Below are 25180 nucleotides of genomic sequence, written 5' to 3'. Positions count from 1 at the left end.
AAACAGAGTGAAAAGTGTCCATAATTATTTTGCAATATGTACATATTATTTGCTTTACAGCAGTAACATACATACTTCTCAACCTTTTAGCGCAATAAATCTGGACAAAGACTAAAACAATTGGAGACCAAAGGCCAAAAATAGGAATAGATTTTAAATATTGATCTTAGAAACTTAGAAAATTACTAGAATAACAGGATTTGCGTTAGTATGCATCTTTCTGAATGCTATGAAGACTGAACCTACTACCTAGAAGCTGTAGTTTTATTGGCCATTTTGGGTCAATTCTAAACTCCTTGATCTCTCTCTCTTAAAACCCGGCTGCCTCATGCTTTTGGCGTCTTTTCAGGCTTGCTAGTTGTTGCTGAAGCACCCACCAAGGGGAGAAAACACTGAGAGAAGTAAAGGAGCCACTTTTGTGATTTTAAGTATTTTCTTCTGATTTTTTGTTAAGTTTTACTGCTTTGCCGCCTACTTTTTGGCATTTTCCGGCTTGCTAAAGTTTATATCTGTAACAGTAACTGTACTTGAAACACATCTAGAGCCTGTTTACTGCATTTCTTGTGTTGCACTTAATTTAAAATCGTTTTTTTTTCTCTAAAAACTGCATTTTACCTGATTTTGGCCCAGCACTCGTGTGGGGTCATTTATTGCACTGTTGTGATTATTTTGCTGCTTGTGTATCTCTGCTACCTTTAAACTACAACAAAAAGAAAAAAAGAACAAAAAATCTTGCTTTTTTCCCACTTTCAGAAAGTTAAGAAAGTTCAGTTACAGATTTGCAGTTCTGAACTGTTTGGAAGTTTCTAGAAGGCCAGTGCTTGCTTGGGCTAAAGGGAAGTCTCTGTGTTCACCAGTGGGAGTGGTTAACACTGAATAGCCTGCCGGTCCCTGGAGGAGTGGTTACTACCTAGAAGCTGTAGTTTTATTGGCCATTTTGGGTCAATTCTAAACTCCTTGATCTCTCTCTCTTAAAACCCTACAACTCTCTTTTTGCGTGGTTTTGCGCACTGAGCAGCATTGGGCAGCACCGCCTAAACAGGTTTAAACTATTCCAGGCTCCACAAAGTCTGCTCTTCACTTTTTCCCTTAGAACTGTTCAAACTCTCAAAGTAATCACTCTATTCTCTTTCTAAAGCCCTGCACTTGCTCAGCTCTTATTAGGAAACACTAACTAACTAAAGCACTACACCCTCCTTGACTTCTCATAAGTATTAGGCTCCCGATTGGTCCTTCCTGATCAAGTGAAAAATCAGTTCCCTTCCCTAATCTGATCCGTAAAAAAACAGTTCCCTATACTAATCTGGTATGTCCAAGGGTCAGTTTCAAGGTTACTCTGCAGTCCAGCTGGTGAATCTGGGAATTTTGAGGCAATGTTACAATTGCCTTATGTACACAGACAACCTTCTTCACCTTCCAACTAACTCTAATACATGTGAGAGATGCAATTACACAGCCAAACTGGAGGCAGAGCTCTCTCAACCCAAGACTGGCACAGCCAGTCAGGAGGAAAAGGTAACCACCCACACCACAAATCCAGTCTCACACAGACCTATTGCATCTGCATACCCAACACATAAACACACAAAAACATACTCGGAGGCTCTAAATAAAAATCTGCCTAAACAGCAAAGACCTCCTAAGTAGATATCCAAGCAACAGCCACCCCTCAACAATACCCACGAATCACATATCTCACAAAATCAGTGTGCCTCACAGTCACAGCCCTTAAGGCCAAACAACACACCAAATACACTTGTTATAGGGGACTCTATTGTCCAGCACACTGACATCTCGCTCACCAGACTGAACAAGGAGAAGGTCACTGTAAGCTGCCTGTCGGGTGCCAGGATCCGCCACATAACACAAGCACTCAGGTCACTCCAAAGCAAGTACAAGTATGACTCCGTCATTGTCCATGCTGGTGTGAATGACCTGAGACGTACCTCCCTGGACTACATGAAAAGAGACATAGAGGAGCTCTCTGACCATGTAGCCCAGGCTGGTATGACCCTGACCTTGAGTAGCATCTTGCCCTCACCAAGAATGATGCCACAGTATAAAGACAAAATGATCAGTTTCAACATTTGGCTAAAGTATTGGTGTCATTCAAAGGGGATCCAGTGTCTGTCAGCCTAGGATGACATGCTCGACAAGCCACATTGCTTCGCTAGGGATGGCTTGCACCTGTCACCCTTAGGCTTTCGTATACTGGCCAAGGCTCTTGCCACCCCCATAGTGCCTTTTTTAGGCAAGGCTCAAAGGACAAACCCACCTCCATAGACAACCCAAGGATAGAAAAACTAAAGGTAATGCTACTCAATGCCAGAAGTCTAAACCTCAAGATGCACGCACTCGAGGCTCTCCTCAATATGGAGAAAATCGATGTCTGTGCAGTAACAGAAACCTGGTTCAAGGCTCCTGAGAGCACCCAGCACTACCAGGTTATAACTCATACCATGCATTTCGGCCCCAAAACTCGGACCGAAGCACAAAAGGAGGGGGAGTATCTATATTCATCAAAGATACCTACACCTCCAGGTTAGTGGCACTGCATGAAGCATCAGAAACCATCCATGTGCAACTAACAGCGGGCAAAACTGCCTTTCAGTTTGTAGCCTGCTACAGAACACCCTCCCTATTACAGGAACCCCACTTGGCATTCCTGAGAACACTGGAGAATATGAAGGTCTCTCCAAACACTATGTTATTGGGTGACTTCAACTACCCAAACATTGACTGGGAAAACTACTCAAGCCCAAACACCCTCGCCCAATGGTTCCTTGAATTTATAAACTCTAATGCAATGGAACAACTGGTCACCACTCCCACAAGAGGGAACAACATATTGGACCTGGTCATCACCAACATGGGGACTCTATGTTCCACACCAGAGGTAAACCCCTCATTGGTAAGATCAGACCATAAACAAATTTCCCTGGACATCCATATCCCGTCTCCACCCCCAGCCAAGGAAATCACGGTAAAGAATTTCTCAAAAGCCAACTTTGCACTTCTCAAGACTGAGGTGGAATCCTTCAAAGCCCCTGGGCCATAGGATCATACAGCCTAATCCGCAGAATCCTTTACAAATGCATTCTATGAGCACCTGCAGGAATGCATGGATCGTGCTATCCCAAATAAAACCAAGATTCACTCCTCCAAAAACAGGAGACCGGTCTGGTGGACCCCGGCCATAAATAAGCTATACAACAGAAGGAGGAAGCTACTACATGACAGAGCAAAATCCCAAAAAGGGAAGGCATCTCTGATCAGTATTAGCAAGAAACTTTGATCCCTCATAAAATCATCAAAGGCCAGTTTCGAAAGAAATATTGCCCTAGACACTAAAGATAATCACAAGGCCTTCTTTAGTTATGTCAGGAACATGGGCGTAAACTCCCAGATATGCTCTGAATTGTTGCATAACGGTACAAAATATACCGAACCTACAGACATAGCCAACATCCTGGCAGAAAGAATCAGCGCAAACTTCTCCCCCCCTTACCCCCCAAAGGAGAAAATGCCTATCCCAACTGAATGTAACCTCCCTGACATCACAGATGCACAGGTGAAAGCTGCCCTCTCCTAAGCAAAAAACACAGCATATATGGGACTGGACGGTGTCCCAGGCTGTGTCTTACATGAGCTCCAAGAAGAACTGAACCCTCACATTAAGTCACTGTTCAAACTTAGCCTTACTACAGGATATGTACCCAAAGAATGGCGTACAGCTACAGTGGTCCCACTCCACAAAGGTGGTGCCACAACAGACCCCAGAAACTATCGCCCCATAAGCCTGACTAGTCTGGTCTGTAAAGCTATGGAGCGTATTATCCTGGAACTCATAAACAAAGACATTGGGAGCCTCCAGACACTGAACCCTACCCAATTCGGCTTTGTTAAGGGCAGATCTTGCCTCTTAAACCTAGTTGATTCCTTTGAAACAGTTACCAAAGCCATAGATGAGGGCAAGGTAGTCCGCACAGCCTACCTGGACCTTGCAAAAGCCTTCGACACAATACCCCACTCGGGCATCATAAATAAGCTTACCAGCTTAAATATCAACCCCTATATCACAAGATGGGTTGCAAACTGGCTCAGAGATAGAACCCACATGGTCAGAATCACAGGTGCTATGTCTGAATCCAAACCAGTTACAAGTGGCGTCCCACAGGGCTCAGTTCTGGGACCTCTCTTGTTCGGTATATACTTCTCTTAGGTTCAGGCTAACATGGGGGGATTATGACTGACAAAGTTCGCAGATGACTGCAAACTGGGGGCCTTAATCGAATCTCCAGCTGACACAAGCATCCTCCAAAAGAGTCTCACAGAGACGGATGCTTGGTGCCAGAGCCACGGCCTCATGCTAAATGCTAAAAAGTGCATAGTCATCCCCTTTGGGAAAAACAAGGTGCCCACAAATTACCACATAGGTGGTAATCCATTAAGTACAGAAGAAATAATTAGAGATTTGGGGACCAGCGTAGATAGTAATCTCTCCTTTGATAATCACGTTGCCAAAGTGGTTAGAAAGACCTTCTATATAGCCCACCTTATCATGAAAGGGTTCGCATCTAGATCAAGAGAGGTCATTGTGCCCCTCTACTCGTCACTCATCAGGCCCATAATTTAATACAATGCCCCTTTTGGGATGTACCTTACCCGACACCTGCAGCAACTGGAGAGACCCCAAAAGTACCTCACCAAGAGGATCATGGGCTACAAACAGATGTCCTATGCAGCTCGACTAAAGAAACTTCAGCTCTACTCAGTTGCTTACCGCCTACTCAGAGGCGATCTATGCCTGACGTACAAAGCCATGTCAAACCCAGAATTTAATGGACATGCTCCACCTCAAAAAATCCAAGCCCTTAGAGCTACACGCTCCAGGGACCTAAACCTCAACACAAAAATAAATAGGACATGCTGGAGGGACAGATTCATTTCCCAGAGGCTCCCCCTCACTCTGGAATAGAATCCCAATTCATGTTAGACATAGCCCCTCGCTAACCCTCTTCAAGCAAAATCTGGACGCGTGGATGGGAAATCGGAAATTCACCCCTGGGATCTCTTCTGTATCCCTGCTAGACAGAGGCACAGTAAACTAATCTTAAAAGGGTACCTTCTGTGACCTACTTTACAGAGGCACAGTAGGCTAATCTAATAGGGAAGCGGAAGCCAAATACACTGTGGCTAGGCTTATAAATGCCCTAGGGCAGATAGCCTAGTATCTACCTATGAACCTCAAATGTATGCCATCATTTAGTTATTTCAGTCCTCAGTGATAGAAAACCACAAATGTTATGAAGAACAGACCAAAATATGAGGCACATTCTATAGAAATCTGGACAGTTGATATGTATGGCAACATTAGGAATGTAAACGCGCACATATAACAATGGAGGTTCATCCATTTTCAACCCTTTTTCCCCATGGGGTCTAGATCACCTGGAGCTAAGATTTACATCGCTAGGTGCCTAGTGGCAGGCAGTTTATCCACACGCATCACTCGTACCTACGACCGCTTTACAGTGTCCATTGCTGCTATTGCATGCTTTTAGGAGGAAATCCATGCAAACCCAGGGAGGACGTGCAGATTCTGCACAGAGGACACCTCAACCGAGGATCGAACCTGAGAACCACTTGCTATGAGGTAGCAACACAAACCACTGTACCACCACAGCCGCCTGATTATGGAGGTTCTTTTCTCATTATTTGCTGTAGCAGATACAATGAATAACAACTTAAAATAATGTGTCATTTATATGCATCTGTGCTGTCAGCAAATATTTAGGCTACACAAAGAACCAAACACATTTATGAGGTCTGCATGTATACAACGTTGGAGATGCTACAATGCAAACGCTAACAGCTCTAATAGAAACGAGTTACGAAACTAAAACAATCTGTCACAGTTCGTATTACAACACACAAAGCAGCTGCGACTGCAATGGATTTTTACTCTGCAATGGATTTTTACTGCCAGGCTAGTAATTTGCTTCCTGGTTTTAAAGCACAGGAAGGAACTGCCCTGGACTAGCCCTCTTTCATCTTAAAACCCCAGAATCGCTAGGACACAAGTGCGCAGTGCAACACCTTCTTTGACGTCGTCACAGTCATACACAAAATATAATGACAATGAACAAGTGCGCGCGCGCGCGCGTGTGTGTGTGTGTGTGTGTGTGTGTGTGTGTGCTGTATCATACATCTCAAACTCTTAGCACAAGCAATCTGGACGAAGTCTAAAATAAATTGGGACAGGTTTTAAGTGCCTCTCAACGGTACAGATTTTCGCACACTGTCCAGATTTTTTCCCTTAAATATATGGTCTGTTCCTCATAAAATCTGTGGTTTTCTGACAAATGACGGAGTGCTGAAGTCATTAAATAATGACATATATTTGTGTTTCAGATTGAATTTCCTTCAGAAACAAAACACAAAATGTGAGGCGTAAATCTGGACATTTGAGAGGTATATGGATGTCTGGTTGAAAGCCAGGTTCAGAAAAAAAAAACAGAAGACTTTTGCTTTTCGGACAGTTACAAAGTAACGGAGTTCTGGCATCCCTCATTCAAATAGTTCGTACCCAGAGAGCGTAACAAACATACATCGTTACCTAGTAATGTCCTGCATTTATCACAAAGCTGCCCCATTTCAGTTCTCACAAACCCTACTACTGGAGCCAATTACGGACGAAAGTGGAGCAGCCACTGTTCATCACGACCTGCAGACATACCTGTCAAGTGGAGCAGCCACTGTTCATCACGACCTGCAGACATACCTGTCAATCTCTTAGCAGAAAAAATCTGGGCAAAGTCAAAAATAATGGGGGGGAGGGGTGCAAAGGCCCGGAATATTAGACTACATTTTTCTTAAGGATATGAGGTTCGATACTCAACTCGGATGATGTCTGTCATTCTTTGTGACTGCAAGCCTTAAAGATTTGTCAGAAAATCACAAATGTTGCGAACAACAGACCAAAAAAACATGAAGCAAAAATCTGCGCAGTCTGCAAAACTGTGGACCACTGAAACGCATGTTTGCAGTTATTGCAGACATATGTAGCTATTGCACCTCTTTCTGCTGGTGTCTACCAGATCTTCAGTGACTTACTCACCGCTGTATAATTTTACTTCTGCCAAGAGAGATAATTGTGCATGCTCATGTCAACAATGACGTGCCCCAACCTCTGAAACAGAACCTTGGAGTGCCGACTGACCGCTAACTAAATGCTTTGCCACCACCATGCTCCGTGTACAGAGGGTCATTTTTGGAAATCAGCGGATTAAAATTTCCAGACAAAAGATCGCATTACCTTTTGTACTGCACACCTATTTCCTTCTCGAATAGATTAGTAAAATGTGTGTTTCATAGCATACACCATAAACGTACAACTGACTGTCCATCTAGTACCGCTCGAGTGATATTTTCCTATCATAGGAGCCAGGGGTGTGAATTCCATGTTGCACTTACAGATGCTTAGTTACCCCCCCCCCCCTTAAAAAGTGGTCATATCACTTGGGCTGTTGCCCCAGCCCAGACGTAATGTGCGCAACATTTTATGCTGTTCAGTCAAAAACTATTAAGAGGTATAATTGCTTTTAGATTTGCAATCTTGTCTGTAAACAAGGTATACACGTTTTTAGAAACACTAATCTAAATTACTATAGATATCATATGGCTTGATAAAACCAATGTTTCTAACAGGTTCAGAAAAAGTGTTCTCTTTAGAGAGTGTGTATTAAATACACAAAAGCAAACGTCCGTGGTTTTGTGTCTTTATATGTAGACTTTATCCTCCTTATAGACAATTTTCACGTTTGCAAAGGCAGCACCACGCATCCTTGCCCGGGGGCACAATAGTCTGTCTGCACTGCACTTCAAACTGTCTTATTTTAACAACACTCTGCAAGTGTGCAGCATTAACTTTGACATCTATGCATCGGGGGGGGGGGGGGGCAGACATAACAACTAGCACCCCATCCTGTGCCAACTGCCTGGCATACTGCGCGCGCCAGCCGCTACCTCTGAGAAAAAAAACCCAAACAGAGCTGGTGGAGCGGCGCGTGCGCAGTGGCTGCTGTGGGTGCTGAATCACTCCATGACGCGAGCCTTTATTCTGAAAGTGAACTTTTAGAAGATGGAACTATGGCTCGTTCCTTAACATTGTGTAGTGTTTGTCTGCCTTCTGTCTTGTGGTTCATGGTCGCCAGCTTGCTTTACCAAAGGATTCAAGGTAAGAGGTTTTGTTCTGTTCCCCTCCATCTCCCTCAGTTGGTACCGACTGCTAATCAGGGCTAGTCCATCTGTTACACTGACTCCGTTTGGGAAGGGCGGAGGGACTCCGCTCTGAAGGTACAGGCAGTAGCAGATGGAATGAGCTGGACTGCATGCTTGGGGACAGTTTGCATTTGCAATGCCAGATTTACTCAGGTGCTATGAAAGCTTGCTGAAAACTGACTTAATAGGAGGATGCTTTACGACTGTCTGCATCCCTGTCTAATCCTTTAGTGTACAAAGAAAGAAAGCAAATAATTGCAGTTTAACACGCCCATTAGTAGAGAACAGTTTCAGGCATTTTTACTGCTAATGAAGTTGATTAATATTTTATGGAAGTGTGTAGCTTTTTAACAGAAGTGGCTGGTCCGGCTCATTACAGATTGACGCGAGCCGAATTTAAGATTGGAAAGCAGGACATTTGTGCACACGTTTACGTACACACGCACTTGTAGTTTTTACACACAAGATACAACGGATCGTGTTTATTATTGCCACAAGTCATCCACACCTCATGTTAACACTGGCCTGCTCACATGTAACATCTTGTTTATGTACATATTCTAATTTGGCAGAAGACCAGTTAAATGTCTTGTGCATATAGATGATGAAGAGTAGTAGTTGAGTGCAACACTTTTTTTTAAAAAGTAAGCATTTATGCTAAACCCATATTTATAGGTTCATAGGTAGGTACTAGTCTATTGGCCCTAGGGCCTATATAAACCTAGCCAAACGGTACCCTGGCTTTTGCCACCCAAGAAAATAATTTTCCTGTGCCCCTGTCAACCAGAGCCACAGAAGTGATCATGGGGGTGAATTTCCTATCTCCCATCCAATCAAGATTTTTCTTGAAGAGTGCTAATGAGGTGCTTTGTTTAATTGATATAGATAGATAGGTAGTTTGTTCCAGAGTATGGGAAGTCTCTGGGACAGGACTCTATCCCTCCAGCATGTTCTGTTTATTGTGGTGACAAGGTCCCTAGAGAGTGTAGCTCGGACTGATTGATATTTCTTTAAGTGGAGCATGTCCAGCAGCTCTGGGTTTGACATGGCCTTGTATGTTAGGCAGAGATCGCCTCTGAGTAGGCGATGGGTTAAACATTATAAAAACAGAGATGTGAAATAAAAGTGTCTTCCCTAATAATCAAACAAACTGATTTCTCACTTCATTTCTCCTCAGAACTTTAAAACATGTCTACATTAGCACTAGCTGTGTACTGTAAAGAGCAATCTGTTGTATAACAATTACCTGGTAATTACTTTTCTGAAGAACTGTATGTATGGATTTCATAGCTCTCAACAGAATCGGGGACAAATCCAGAAAAAGTCAGGGAGGATCAGGGCCACCTTCAAAATATCAGTTCTATTAATTTGAGATATTAATAGAGTTAGAGAATGTGAATTAGTATACATTTCTTGAAGTAAAATAAGTATTATAAGTTCATAGGATGATACTAGGCTATTGGCCCAGAGGCCGTTATAAGCCTAGCCAAGAATTTGGCCCATGTTCCCTCAAAGTCAGCACCTGTTTCCCCTGTCCAGCAGGGACACAGGTGAGATCCCAGTGGTGTATTTTCTGTTTCCCATCCAGTCGTCCAGGTTCCTGTTAAACAAGGCTATAGAGGTACTCAGCTTGACATGGAGAGGAGTCGATTCCACAGATGGGGTGTCTTTGGGGCACAAATATATCCTGCCAACAAGTTCTGTTAATATGACAGACCAGGTTAAGGCCTTGCGTATGGGTTGCACAAATGGAGCTTGACTCATGGATATGCAGCAACTCCATCAAGCCTGGATCTAAGATGGCCTTGAGTGCCAGACTCGGGTCACCTCTGAGCATTCTGTACGAGACTAAGTAGAGGGACAGAGCTTTTAGCCTATCTGCATAGGATAGGTGTTTGAGACCATGGAGTTTCCTGGTCTTTAAACTCTGTAATCTCTCCAGCTGCTGCATGTGTTTGGCAGGGTACATGCCGAAGGGGGCATTGTACTCAATAATGGGTCTGATAAGGGAGGACTACAGGAATGTTATGACCTCCTTGTTCCTGGGTGAAATACCGTTCCTTATGAGGTGGGCCATGTAAAAAGATTTCTATACAAAGGAGGCAACATGATGGTCAAAAGTCAGGTTGCTATCAACCTGGGTGCCCAAGTCCCTCACAACTGATTGCGTGCTTAGTGCAGTGTTATTAACGTGATAATTAGTGGGGGTGCAATTTTCCCCCAAAGGGGATGATAATACATTTCTTGGCATTCAGTTTGAGGCTATGCTTCTGGTACCAGTCATTAGTGTGGGTAAGGCCCTCTTGGAGGATGTTCAGCGATTAATTATTGTCATAGGTTCATAGGTAGGTACTAGGCTGTCTGCCCGAGGGTTTTTATAAGCCTGGCCAGAGTGTGTCAGCTTTCGCCTCCCCACTGATTAATTAACTGAGCCTCTGTCAAGAAGAACCAATGAAGTGATCCCAGGGTGTATTTTCTGTTACCCATCCACTCGTCAAGGTTTCTCTTGAAGAGTGTTAGTGAGGGGCTCTGTCTAATGTAGTTAGGAATTTTGTTCCAAAGCATGGGGAGTCTCTGTGACAGGAATCTATCCCTCCAGCATGTTCTATTTATTGTTATGGCAAGGTTTAGCTCACTAGAGCGAGTGGCTCGCAGTGACTTGGATTTCTTTAGGTGGAGCACGTCCGTCAATTCTGAGTTGGACATGGCTTTGTAAGTCAGGCAGAGATCACCTCTGAGTAAGCAATACGCGACGGGCTGCATAGGGCATATGTTTGAGGCCAGTAATCCTCTTGGTGAGGTACTTTTGTGGTCTTTCCAGCTGTTGGAAGTGTCTTGTGAGGTACATCCCAAATGGGGCATTGTACTCTATGATGGGTCTGATGAGTGACGAGTAGAGGGGCACGTAACCTCTTTATTTCTAGATGTGAACCATTTAGTAATTAGATGGGTTACATAGAAGGATTTCCTAACTACTTTGGCAATATGATTGTCAAAGGAGAGATTACTATCTACCTGGGTCCCCAGATCTATTATTACCTGTCCTGTATTAAGGGGGCTGCCATCTATGTGGTAATTCATGGGTGTTTTGTTTTTCCCAAATGGGATGACTATGCATTTTTTTGGCATTTAGCTTGAGACCATGACTTTGACACCAGGTGTCCATCTCAGTAAGGCCCTTTTAGAGAATGTCTGTGTCAGCCGGAGTGTCAATTATGGCTCCCAGTTTGCAATCATCGGCGAACTTGGTTAGCCATAGTCCTCCTGTGTTTGCCTGTACTTCTGAGAAGTATATGCCGAACAGTAGGGGTCCCAGAACCGAGCCTTGTGGGACACCACTTGTGACTGGTTTAGAGTCGGACCTGGAGCCTGCTATTCTTACCGCGTGAGTTCTGTCTGTAAGCCAGTTGGCAACCCATCTCGTGACATAGGGATTTATGTTCAGGCTGGTGAGTTTTTCTATAATTCCTGAGCGGGGAATGGTGTCAAAAGCCTTGGCGAGGTCAAGGTAGGCTGTGTGAACTACCTTCCCCTCATCTATGGCCGTGGTGACTGTTTCAAAAAAGTCAACCAGGTTTAGTAGGCATGATCTGCCCTTAACAAAGCCGAACTGGGTTGGGCCAAGTGTTTGGAGGTTCCCAATGTCTTTGTTAATGAGTTCCATGATGATGCACTCCATAGCCTTGCAGACCAGGCTAGTCAGGTTTATGGGGCGATAGTTACCAGGGTCAGTTGTGGCCCCTCCTTTGTGGAGCGGAATAACCGTTGCTGTGCGCCATTCTATGGGCACGTAGCCTGTGGAGAGGCTGAGGTTGAACTGTGTGTTTAGGTGGGGGGTTAGTTTGTTCTGTAGTTCGTGCAAGACGCAGCCTGGGACACCATCTGGCCCCATTGACACTGTGCTTTTGGCTTTTGAAAGGGCTGTTTTCTCCTGTGCGTCTGATTTCTGGGACACTACACCTTTCCGGTATTGTTGTGGGCCCTTTTGGGGGTGAGAGGGTGGTGAAGTTTGCACTGAATCTATCTGCCAGGGAGTTGGCAATATCAGTGGGTTCAGTATATTTTGTGCTATCTTGCACTAGCTCAGAGCATGTCTGCGAGCTGCCACTTAGATTCTTTACATAGCTAAAGAAGGCTTTGTGGTTATCTTTTGAATCCTTGGCTATTTTTCTTTCGAAGTTAGCCTTGGTGGATTTTATGAGGGACCTTAGTTTCTTACTGATACTGATCAGGATTTCCTTCTTGGGATTTACTTTTTTTCTGAACTAGTTTCCTCCTCCTATTGTACAGCCTGTTTATGGCAGGGTTCCACAAGACTGGTTTCCTTCTCTTAAGGGAGTGAGTCTTGGTTTTGCTAGGGATGGCACGATCCATGCATCCTTGTAGGTGCTCATAGAGTGCATTTGTAAAGGTTCTTGCATCTTGGACACTTATCCTTTAGCGTGGGGGCTGTGAAACTTACCACCTCTGTCTTAAGTAAGGTGAAGTTTGCTATAGAAAAGTTTTTCACTATGGTTTCCTTGGTTGGAGGTGGTGGTGTGGTGTGGAGTGGACATCCAGAGTGATTAGTTTATGGTCTGATCTAACCAGTGACGGGTTGACCTCTGGTGTGGAACACCTGTCGCCCATGTTGGTGATGACCAGGTCCAATATGTTTTCACCTGTGGTAGGGGAGTTTACCAGCTCATCCAGGGCATTTGAGTTGATAAATTCCAGGAAGCGTTGGACCTGGGAGTTTGTACTTGAGTAGTTTTCCCAGTTAATGGTAGGGTAATTGAAATTGCCCAATATCAGGGTGTTCTGTAGGACCTTCATGTTTTCCAGTGTCTCCAGAAAGGCGGAGTGGTGGTCCTGGGTCATGGAGGGTGATCTGTAGCAGGACACAATTTGCATTGCAGATTTGCCTGATGTTAGTTGCACATGGATGATCTCGGAGGTATCATGCTGCGCCACTAACCTGGAGGTGTAGGTATCCTTGATGAATATGGATACACCTCCTCCTTTTGTGTTTTGGTCCATGTTCTGTGGCTGAAATGTGTGGTATGAGTTGTAGCCCAGTAGTGCTGGGGTGCTTTGTAGAGCCTTGAACCAGGTTTCAGTTACTGCACAGATGTCGACGTTCTCCATACTGAGGAGTGCTTTGAGCGCCTGCATTTTGAGATTTAAACTCCTGGCGTTGAGTAGCATAACCCTCATTTTTTCATTTGTGCTCTTTATAGAGGTGGGTTTGATTTTTGAGCCTTGCCCAGAAAAGGCACTATGGGGTCAGCAAGAGCCTTGGCCAGTATTCGAAAGCCTAGGGATGACAGGTGCAAGCTCTGTCTTGCGAAGCAATGAGGCTTGTCGAGCATGTCGTCTCAGGCTGACAGACATTGGATCCCCTTTGAATGACACCAGAAGCTTAGCCAGTTGTTGAAATTGATAATTTTTTCTTTATACTGCGGTATCATTCTTGGTAAGGACAGGATGCTACTCAGGGTCAGGGTCATACCCGCCTGGGCTACATGATCAGAGAGCTCTTCCATGTCTCTTTTCATGTAGTCCAGGGAGGTACATCTCAGGTTATTCACACCAACATGAACAATGACAGAGTCATATTTGTACTTGTTCTGGAGTGACCTGAGTGCTTGTGTTATGCGGCGGATTCTGGCTCTCGACAGGCAGCTAACAGTAACCTTCTCCTTGTCCAGCCTAGTGAGTGGGATGTCAGTGTGCCTGACTATAGAGTCACCTATTACTAGTGTGTTAGGTATGTTATTTCGCCTTAAGGGCTGTGATTGTCATTATTTATTAAGTATAATTCACCACCTTTTAGTTGAGAGGTATGATTGGATTTGGCATAATGTGTTGTTGTCTTTCGGCTTTCCCCGGTTAGGGGTCGTCACAGTGGAACTCCGGTTCGCTAATGATTGGCAGTAGATTTTCACGAACGCCGAGGTGCCAGCTCGACGTTCAGCCTTCAGCGAAGGCACACCCAAGATTTGTCATAATGGTTAATTTAATTATTTTTTTAATTATTTATTTATTGACATTTGATTTCCGGGAAAGTCCAACTGAATAGAAGCCAGTTTTCAGCAGAGGCATGGGGAGATAAGCTCCAAATAATTACAAATTATTTTAAAACAATAATTTTACAGTCTTTAAAAATAAAGCAAAAAACATCTGCACTTTAAATAATTGTAACACATTAGACATAATATAAAAACATTGGTTAAGAATCCATGCAAAGTATCTGACCATCATTTAATATTTGGAGAAGTTTTAGACAGTTTGTAGAGAAATTAAAGGCAAGTTAGTCATTGGTCTAATACAAATAGGAATTGTGATATGAAGTGAGGGGAAAACAGGCTAATGCTATATTTAGAGTGAGAGAAAGTTGGGGAAGAGAATTAGATAGCAGTAAAGAAGTAAGCAAAGAAGGGAGAGAGTAAGGCTGTATAAGAAATGAAAAGGTAGTTCACATTTAAAGATATAGTTTATCCAGGTTTTGAGCAAGGACAGAGCCATATTTTAGCTAGGAAGTTTTTCAGAATGGTTTTGAAAGGTGGGAGGGAGGGTATTGAATTGATTGATATAGGTAAGGAGTTCCTGGCCTTAGCAACCTAGTACAGACAATACCCAACAGATTTTCTAGGTTTGTAGACAGTCAAGAGTTTTTGGTCAGTGGATTGGAATGCCTGACTGGGAACATAGCTGTGTAGAATGTTTATAGTGCTGGACAGGCAGATGAATGCTGGGTAATTTTATAGATGGTAAGAAGTTGTGTATGTTAGTTGATGTGGCAGTTCTAACCAATTTATGCTTTTTGGAATCTGAAAGGGGTATGTGCTGCAAATTTAGCAGCTCTGTTATAGTAATGTTCATGTTTTAATTTTTGTGAAGCCTGGAGGTTAGCAAGGATGGGAGAGCCATAAAGAAGACTGGGGAGGAGATAAGTAGTGGCAAGTGTAGTTTTAGTTGCTTCCGTGAGAAAGTTTGTGGCTGTGTAAAACATCCCTAGTATTTTGATGAGTTTTAGTTCTGCAGTTTTGTATATGCAGGTTGAATGTAAGATTATCTTCCACTGTCATCCCTAATAGTTGCTATAAGGAGGTGACTTCAGTGGTTGCATTATCAAACAGAAAACTTATTTTTTTTTCTTCATGAGAGAGGGATTTGGGGGGGGTGTAGTAGTTTGGTCTGTTTTGGGTTTAGCATGACCTGTGAGTTACAAAGCCATGTTTTAGTGGCTGTCAAAGCTTCCTGAGTAATTTTTTAGAGGTGTACCATGTTGTCAGATGTGCAGATTATCTGCGTATTTTATTAGGATGGCCTGTTGTGTGGAAGTATAGAGGGTGTTGGTGAAAATATTAAAGAGGAGGGAACCAAGGATAGAGCCTTGTGGTACACTGGTGGTGGCTGAGAGGTAAGGAGAGAACATGGAGTGCCATTTTACCTACTGATGGCTTGTGGACAGGTAGCTTCTGAACCACAGAACAGTGGGCTGAGAGAGACCTAGTGAGGACATTTGAAGTAGAAGTTTGCTGTGACAAATTGTGTTGAAGGCTTTAGACAAGTCTAGAAATAAGGAAGAGAGTAGTTAGGCTAGAAGGGCAGTGGTAGTACTATGGGAAGGACAGAAGCCATGTTGTGTAGTGGACAGGTGTTCTTTCTGCAGGAGATAGTCTCTAACAATTGTATTTTAGTACATTTTTGTAGTATTTTGGTGAGGGGAGATAAGATTGCTATAGATCTAATGTTATTAATATCTGTTGAATCCTTTGTGCAGAGGGATAATGTGTGACTTTTTCCAGATAGAGGGAAAGTGGGATTCCTAGACTGACCTATTTATAAGAATTGAGACAGCTTAGGCAGTACTACTGGCTGCCATTTTTAGGTATTCACTTGGAAAGTCACCAGCTGAAGAAGATGACAGTTTAAATTTAAGATCAGTTTTTATATAGGATGCTATACTATCTGTAAAATGAGAGTTGAACTGTATTGCAGTTTTGAGTGGTGAGTAATTGGGAGAAGGGTTTGGACTGGATTTTTGGCTGGGATGTAAGATTTCTTTAATGGATGTCCAAACTTTTTAGGGTAGTGTTTAGTATTATTCTGAAAGTGATTATAGTATAGTTTTTTTGCCTTCAGAATGCTTCACAATCGTACTAAAAAACAAATAAATGGAAGTTTTTATGATATTGAAGTGTTTTATATTTTTGCTATTGTTTCCATGCGTTTTCTGTATTCTGCATTAACATTCTACTCTTTTTGGATAACCAAATTGCATTATTTGGTTTTAGTCTATTCATTCTAGGAGGTGCAAGGCTATTTGCGATATTTAGAAAAGTTGTATTGAATTCAGTTAGAGCATTGCCTGTGTGTGTGTGTGTGTGGGGGGGGGGGGGTTAGGAAGTTTCAGTTAATAACCATTTCTTGGTTAAACTTGGAAAGGTTATGTGCTGTTTTATAAATATGCTTTTTAACTGGATTTGTGAGATATCTAGCCATATACATTGGGAGGTGATCACTGAGAGAATCTGGCGTTGTACCTGTGATGGAATATTTGCTAGGGTCTGATACTAGGCTACAGTCTAATAGAGAATTCGATGTCTTGATATAATGTGTGGGACTATTAATTAGTTGTGGGAAACCATTTAAGTTCATGCTAGATGTAGGAGAGTTGGAGTTTATGTCCAACCAACTGGCATTCACATCACCTAGTAATATTTGTTCTTGTGGAAATGTTATGGCTATACAGTGTAGGATGTTTTCTACTATAGCTATATTGTCACAAGGATGGATATAAAGCACAGCAATACATAATTATTTATGTTTTGAAAAGCAATAAAAACTCTGCTGAACTGATTTTTGGTGTTGGTTTGCTGTAAGGGGAAATGTGGTAGGTATTGGCAAATATTAAAGCAGTACCACCACCTTCCTCTTTATATGGTCATTACAGATGATATTATAGCCAGGAGGTATAACTTTAGAGTAGTTTATGGTGGGTTTAAGCCAAGTTTCAGTTACAACGAGAACATCAGGCTTAATTTGGGTAATCCAAGCATGTAGTTCAACAGTTTTATTTCTTATACTTCTAACATTTATTGCAGCAAAAGGTAGATCACCAGATTTGGGGATTAGCAGTTGTTTGGTTCCAGAAGTGTGTGACAGAAAATTATCATTGTGTTCACTGTGATAGGTGGGGCCAGGATTAGGGTGTACATCTCCTAGAAGGATTTTAGTATATTTGGGAATTATGCATTCTTGTTTTTTGGAGAGGATTTTTACGCTTAATTTTGTTTTGGTTTGAGCTGAAGTGCAAGTAATCAGCCTATATTTGGAATAAAGATGAGGGGCTATATTAAATAAGTTTGGTGCAATGTGTGCAGAATGTAAAGAGGAAGTATGGATAGGTGGTTGGGACAGTTGGAAGGATGTTGAGAGATACTGAGTCATGGTAGGATGAATGATGGCACAGTAGGAGGAGGAGACTAGAGGATAAGCTGAAGAGAAGCATAATTAGGCACGGGAATCTGTATTTTATAGCTGTCAGGTAGTGGGGAAGTAGCAGTGAGGAAGGAAACAAGAAGCCGCAGGGCAGTAAGAGATTCAGAGACGGTGGATTCTGAGAGCTGGAAGAGGATAGTTAAGGAGAGAAGTAGTTTCTGTAGAAAAAAGGAGGTTGTTCTGGTATCTTCTCTGGAATGTAAGCAATAGATGGGTGTGAAAGACTAGAGTATAGTACTGTAATCAAATTAAAGGAAAACTCCACCCTGCAACTAAAATAATGTATTTTTCAGTCTATCTTTGTTTCCATACCTATTTTAACACCTCAAAATCACTCTTAAGTGCTTTATTTGTAATTTTAGCCGGTTTACCACAACATGGCTACTGATGGGATTTGATATAGCAACGTGATCTTCTTCTGCTTCAACCCTTTCTCTTTCCCATAAAGCATTTCAAGTCTTCTTTTTGTGACTCATGCCAGACATAAGGAAGTAACTGTGAATTTCCATGCTATTGACACATAGTGGGAAATGTGTGACTCTCTGTCATTTTCTATTCCTTCTGTAAGAGGGCTGCTGCTTTTCTGTTGCTAATCACCCTCTTTTATGTTTTCCTCAGAGCTTCTTTTACACTGTACTTTGAAGTTATCTAGCTGCAGTCAGAGAACTAGCTAAATTGGAGGCCGTTGTTGTAGGTGTTCTTTTGTAGTCCAACATGTATTGACAGTCCCCTCCCCCCACACTACTGCAAAGGTGTTAAAACAGTGACTGCAATTGTCAACTCAGAATTGACAGGAAGGGATTTCCTATCTAAATTTCTTCCCCTCTGTCAGCAGTAAGAATTATGTATTTAATCAGTTTGCCAGCATTCTATAAACACTTAATTTTTGCAAGCAATTTTCAGAAAATTTGTGATTATTTCAGTGTGTTTTATTACTGGTGACTTTTGATTTAACCCTATTTATGTTAACTTATTATTGCATGCCCATTTCTTTCTGAGGAACCGCTTCCTTGTGACACGCTGTTAAGGTAATTTCCTGACATTCTACTCATCTCCACATTTTTAAAATTACAGTAAAACAGTAATTTGCAAACCTGACTCCATGATACTGGCTCAGTAAAAGACTGTACTGAAATCTCACGGTATGCTACAGTCCATGCAGTGAAACATTCTTTTGGGGTGGGGTGGGGGGCTGTTTACTGAATATTTTAGAAAATAAAGTATCATTTGCATTATACATGTAATGCATTTCTTGAACTTACTATGATATTCTCAAATAACTGCAAACTATTAAGCAATTTGCTAGTCCTTGGCCTGCATCAGTAATTTTTCTTTGAACCACTCCTGTTTTTCTGCATATTCTCAATTATGTTATGGAATAAGATCAGCTTATTTAAAATGGATATTAATTTCAGTTTCATTGGTGATGCTATAATTTGTTAAAAAATCAAATAAAATTGTATGCAGGGCTGTGGAAAAATACAGCTTCATAAGCTGGAGTTACTGCTGTGTCTGAACTGGATTCTTTTAATATGTAACAAGGAAAAATTCTAGGAGTAGAGGCTAGTTAGTTATTGTAAAAGGAATTTGTTAGCCTGACTCCTCCAGGGTAGGAATGCATTGCTGCTAGGGAAGATTTCAAACATCCCAGGTCAGAAAACACGACCCCTTGAAAGCAGGTGGGTCATGTATAGGAAGGTGTTTGCGTGAAGTCTGAGGCAAAAATCACGAGGGATGAGAGCATTTGCAAAGTCTTTGATTGGTACAGTCATTGTAAACATAAAGGTTTGATAAAAAAAATTGTATAAAAGGTGTAGTTTTTCTCTCTTCAGAGAGACTGATTTACCAACTGCTATGAAGACTGTCTCCCAGCACTGTAAAACAGAGATTTCTGTTTGCACACCCTGAAGTGTTGTTTCAGACTGAAGGCATATACAGTAAATTCTTAATGTTATTTATTTATTTATGACTTTAACAGTTTGGTGACGTGCTCTGGATCTGAACTTTGGTATTGCTGCAAGGCAGTTCTGGAATAGGGCCCATCACAGATTTTCTCCGAATTCCACAATGCTTTGTGTGGAATAGTCAAGAGACTCCGATGTAGGGGCAGCCGCAGTGGTGCAGCGGTTAGCGTTGCTGCCTCACAGCAAGAGGTTCTCCGGTTCGATCCTCGGCTGGGGTGCCTTCTGTGCAGAGTCTGCATGTCGTCCCTGTGGTTGTGTGGGGGTGCTCCAGTTTCCTCCCACATTCCAAAGACATGCTGTAGGTAGATTGGACACTCTAAATTGGCTCTAGGTGTGAGTGTGTGTGTGCCTTCTGTGGAAGGCTAGGCACTGGGTTGGCAACTTGACACCATAAAAACGCCACTGCCAATCATGAGTGGACAGGTGCTCCGCTGTGGCGACCCCTAACCGGGAAAAAGCCAAAAGAGGAAGAAGTCAGAGACTCAGCTGTGCAGCTATTTAGGGTGTGCAAACATACTAGCCTTGGCAGGGAAGTTGTTTTGTAAGGGAAAAGGGTTGGTTTGTGTTTTTCTTTCTCTTTCTCTCTTTTAGACAATTTTAGCAAAATGCAGAACAAGTGCATGACTGTGTTTTGGTTTGACTGCGTTGTTTGCAAGGTATACAAGTAATAGTGGGAGGACCCCACAGCAAATGAGAATAGTAAATGTATGTGCACATACAGTAAAGGATAAATTAACACAAGGAGGCGCCTTGTGTTAAGGGCGGTAGCCTCAAGATTGATAGGTAAGAGGTATGAGAGATGTTTTATTTTGTCAATGTATGAGAGAAAGAAAAAGAGAAAAAAAAAGTTAAAGATAAATTTAAAACAAGTTCATGAGCCCACCGCATGATTGGGATATAGACTGTAAACTGTTAAAACAAATTCATGAGCCTACAGCATGGTGGGACATAAAAGTATGCTCGGTTAAAATAAATTCATGAGCCCATAGCACACTGTGTCTTAAATGTGATTGTGTGGAAGTACCCTCAGAGGGTCTGAAAGAGTGATCAGTTATGGGCAGAGTACCTATCCGCCCCATTATCCCAATCCCAATGCTGGAACAAGGTGCAGTGGGGTTGGCAACAACGAGCTGGCAATGCCCCTCTGGCTTTGTCTAACACATCTTGCTTCAAATGTGGAGAAGCAGCACACTGGAGAGGGGAATGCCCACACTGGCAAATGCAGAGATTCCAAGATACTTAGACTGAATGGCAACCAAATTATAATAATGGATTTTTTTCCTCCACCAACACCTCAGATTGGAAGGAGTCAGGAAGGTCCATACTGACTAGGTCAATGAAATAATACAGAAGCAAATCTTAACCCTCTACTGCCAATTGATCAAAATGTACCCTACGTTAAGATGAACATGCATTCAAAGAAAACCCCATTTCTGGTGGACACTGCAGTCATTAGGCCAGTGTTAAAAGTTACTTCAGATAGTCAAATACCAGTATCACAGCTAAAGTAAAGGCAGTCGGGAATGACAAATACTACGGTTATGTATCCTGTTTTGGAAGCCATCCCCTTTCTTTACTTCCCAATGAAGAAAAACGTTCTTCTCTTTTGAGTACAGCTGCACCAGTACATCTGCTAGGATGAGATTGCTTATACCAGCTGGGTTGCAGTATTTACTGTACCCCAGAAGGGGTGTATCTTAATGTTCCGACAGTATCAGAGGGGGAAGTATTGGCAGTTTTAGCAGAAGCTGAGAACAGCCTGTTGGAACCATACAGACAGATGGAGAGTTACTACAGCAGGTACCTGCCAACTTGTGGGCTAAGCATGCAAATGAACTAGGTATACTGAAATCATCAGACCTAGTAAAAATAAAATGAAACCCATCAAAACCTCTCCCAAGAGTGCCATAATATCCACTAAGGCAGGAAGCACAGCAGGGAATCAAACTTGTAAGTCGGTCTCTGAGACAGCATGGAATAATAATATCGGCTAAAAGCTGTTGTAATACTCCTATTTTTCCCAGTTAAGCCAGGAAAGGATTGTTCTAGACTTGTACAAGACTTAAGGGCCGTAAATAATGCAGTACTACCTACCTACCTACTTTTCCTGTTGTTCCAAATCCAGCAATAATACTTAGTTGCATACTACATACAGCTAGTTACTTTTCTGTAATAGATTTATGTTCAGCATTCTTTTCTACACCTATTCACCCTGACGGTCAGTTTCTGTTTGCTTTCACTTATCAGGGACAGCGATATACATGGACACAGTTGCCACAAGGATATACTGAATCTCCATTATTTTCTCAAGATCTGAAAAAAGATTTTGAGAATGTGACGTTTCTGGGTGGGTCTGTGTTAGTACAATACGTAGATGACTTCTAATAGCATCAAATTCCTTTCAGCAATGTCATCAGCCAGATACTCTGCAACTTATGACTATCCTTGCAGAAAAGGGACAAAATGTCTAGAGAAAAACTACAATTGTGGTCCCCTGATGTACGTACTCTTGGTCATTTAATATCTCAGGGTAGCAGGAAAGTGTTACCATCTCGTACTGATGCAATATCTAAGGCCCCACATCTGAGTAATCAGCGATAGCTTAGGTTTTCCTAGGTATGACAGAATACTGCAGATATTGAATCCCTAACTACGCAGAAATTGCCAAACCTTTGACAAATCTTTTAAAGCAGGATACACCAGACCCTCTCGTTTGCAGTAGTGAAGAGGAAAATTCATTTCAGAATTTGAAACAAACTTTAGCTACTGACCCATGTTTAGGGCTACCAGACTGTGGTAAGACTTGCATTTTTGTCTGTCATGAAAGAACTGGATATAGTAAATAATGTGGGAAGAAATATTCAGGGAATTGTTATGGCTAAGCTTGTATAGGCCCTAGGGCTGATAGCCTAGTACTAACCTATGAACCTATGAACCTATGCTTAGGGAGTGCTTGCATAGAAACATGGGGACAGTCGTCCATTAGCTTATTACACCATGGCACTAGATTCTGTTGCAAAAGGTTTTCCACCTTGTTTAAGGCAAGTTGCTGCTGCTGCCATTCTAGTTAATCTTGCACAATTGCTGGTGGCAAACTTCACGTCACCCATGCAAATGGAAAATAGGTGCATGACTGCTGAATCATACACCAATGCACTGTATGAGCACATACGCAAGTGCATGGAACGGGCCATAACAACCAACACGTTCTCCTCCAAAAAAAAGGAAGCCAATCTGGTGGACACCTGCCATAAATAGGCTTTACAACAGAAGGAAGAAACTGTTGCAGAAAAGGGTGAAGTCACAAGACTGGAAAAACTCATTTGCTAACCTCAGCAAAAAAAACTGAGATCCCTCATCAAATCCTCTAAAGCTAGCTATGAAAACGAAGTTGCTGCAGATACTAATTAAGGACAACCACAAGACATTCTATAAGAATGTCAAGAATTTACAGGGCAATACTCAGATCTGCTCTGAGCTACAGCATAATGGCAACATGTATACCGAGCCAACTGATATTGCCAGTATATTGGCTGACAGGTTCAGTGTGAACTTTGGTAATCACAATACCTGAGGAATGCCAAGTCCCTAGTATCACGGCCTCACAGGTAAAAACTGCACTGTCCAAAGCCAAGAATACAGCTTCCATGGGACCTGATAATATCCCTGGCTGCGTTCTACATGAATTACAAAGTAAACTTGCACCACAGCAGAGTGCCCTGTTCGGTCACAGCCTCACTTTAGGCTTTGTCCCTTCAGAATGGCACTCCAGAAAGAAGGAGGTCATCCTTCTCTACTCGTCCCTCATTAGACCTATTATAGAATACAATGCCCCATTTGGCATGTACCTCACTAGACACCTACAACTGGAAAGGCCACAAAAATACCTCCCTAAGAGGATCTTCGGCCTTAAACACATGCCTTACATGGACAGACTCAAAAAACTCCAGCTGTACTCTGTCTCATATCACTTGCTTACAGACGATCTCTGCTTGACCTAAAAAGCCATGTCTGACCCAGAGCTGTTAGATATGCTACATCTGAAGAAATCCCAATCCCTCCGTGCCACATTATCACAATAAACAGAACATGCTGGAGGGACCGGTTCCTAACCCAGAGATTTCCCATACTCTGGAAGAAACTTCACATCCACGTCAAATAGAGCACTTCACTGGCCCTTTTCAAGAGAAGAAATCTTGACGAGTGGATGGGCAATAGAAAGTTCACCCCAGAGATCAGTTCAGTGCCCTTGCTGTATAGGGGCACTGGGAACTAACGTCAGGAAGCATGATCCCAGGGAATCTTTTGGGCTAGGCTTATATAGGCTCCAGGGCCGTTAGCCTAGTACACACCTATGAACCTCTAAACTGTAGACGTCAGTGGCTTCATTGTCTGTGTCAGTCTGTCTCTAATGAGATTACACAGACACCATTGTTTTACAACAGGAAGCATTACTCTTACTCAGTCGGGAAAAGGTGGACATATGCCATCTCCCAATCGTCTGCTCGCTGGGTATAAACGTGCTACTCATTAGGCGACAGAAATGCCTTGCATAATGAAATGCTGGATCTTTGCTACACGCCAACAGCAGAAATACCACTGTCAGAGTTGTAGGCATCACCTGATTCGATAGTCGTTGTTGCTATGTGTCTACTCAGATTACATAAATATCAGCATTTCATAACACGAACCATAAATCGTTCAAATTCCCGGGTAAAGGGTGACATGTGCCATGTCCAAATCATCTGTTCTGTGTGCATATTTAGTACTCATACAGAACTGTGTTCAGATACACACAATGTCCCACATAGAGACATCAGAACATTATATGATTACCTGTTCCGGGGTGCATGTACCTATCCTTAAGCAACAATGAACCATAACTAAGAATAACTCTTTCTTTAAAATGGACCAAACAGTGGTCTTTGAAATTTATATTTGTGTCTGGTGTCATGATATGGCTATTCACTGCCTGCTTGCCATGGGTTGATATGGTCGACACCCTACACACTTTGCAAGACATCTATCCACCAGCCACCTGGGCTTCCCACTGGCATGCCACATAGTGGGTTTACTAGCCAATGTCTCAGGAAACAGAAATTATGACTTAATAATAGCCTCATAACAAAAATTTTAACAGATGAAGACCTACATGATTATCCCACCCCAACAGTCACATACACACATATGTATTTTTATGTATATATTTGTATGTGTGTGTATACATATATATAATGCTTCAATTGCTCTACTCGTAAAACCCCAGCTTACTCTGTAATATGCTTTCTCTGTGACAAGACCCAACAGTATTTTCTCTCATTTTGTTTACCTTTGTATCATCACTGTTTCATTAATGTTATCAAATGTTTGCCACTTGCCCGTTCACAAAACCACATTGTTCCATATCTATCCATTTGGCAACACCTTTGCTATTCACTTAGCTA

General features: G+C 42.4%; 1 protein-coding gene across 1 annotated transcript in view; it reads left to right on the top strand.

The window, feature by feature from the left end:
- The first annotated feature begins 8073 nt into the window (after positions 1-8073).
- LOC122807241 overlaps positions 8074-25180 on the top strand; it is a 1134459-nt gene continuing 1117352 nt past the window's right edge. The window contains exon 1 of the mRNA XM_044078325.1: positions 8074-8239. Coding sequence (XP_043934260.1) covers positions 8152-8239 — 88 coding nt within the window. The 5' untranslated portion in view covers positions 8074-8151. The remainder of the gene's footprint in view (positions 8240-25180) is intronic.

This window comes from Protopterus annectens, chromosome 7.part0, assembly GCF_019279795.1.
Source record: "Protopterus annectens isolate FY-2018-M chromosome 7.part0, PAN1.0, whole genome shotgun sequence".
Classification (NCBI taxonomy): domain Eukaryota; kingdom Metazoa; phylum Chordata; order Ceratodontiformes; family Protopteridae; genus Protopterus; species Protopterus annectens.
Note: the sequence above shows the minus strand (reverse complement) of the source record. Positions and strands in the feature narration are given on the sequence as shown.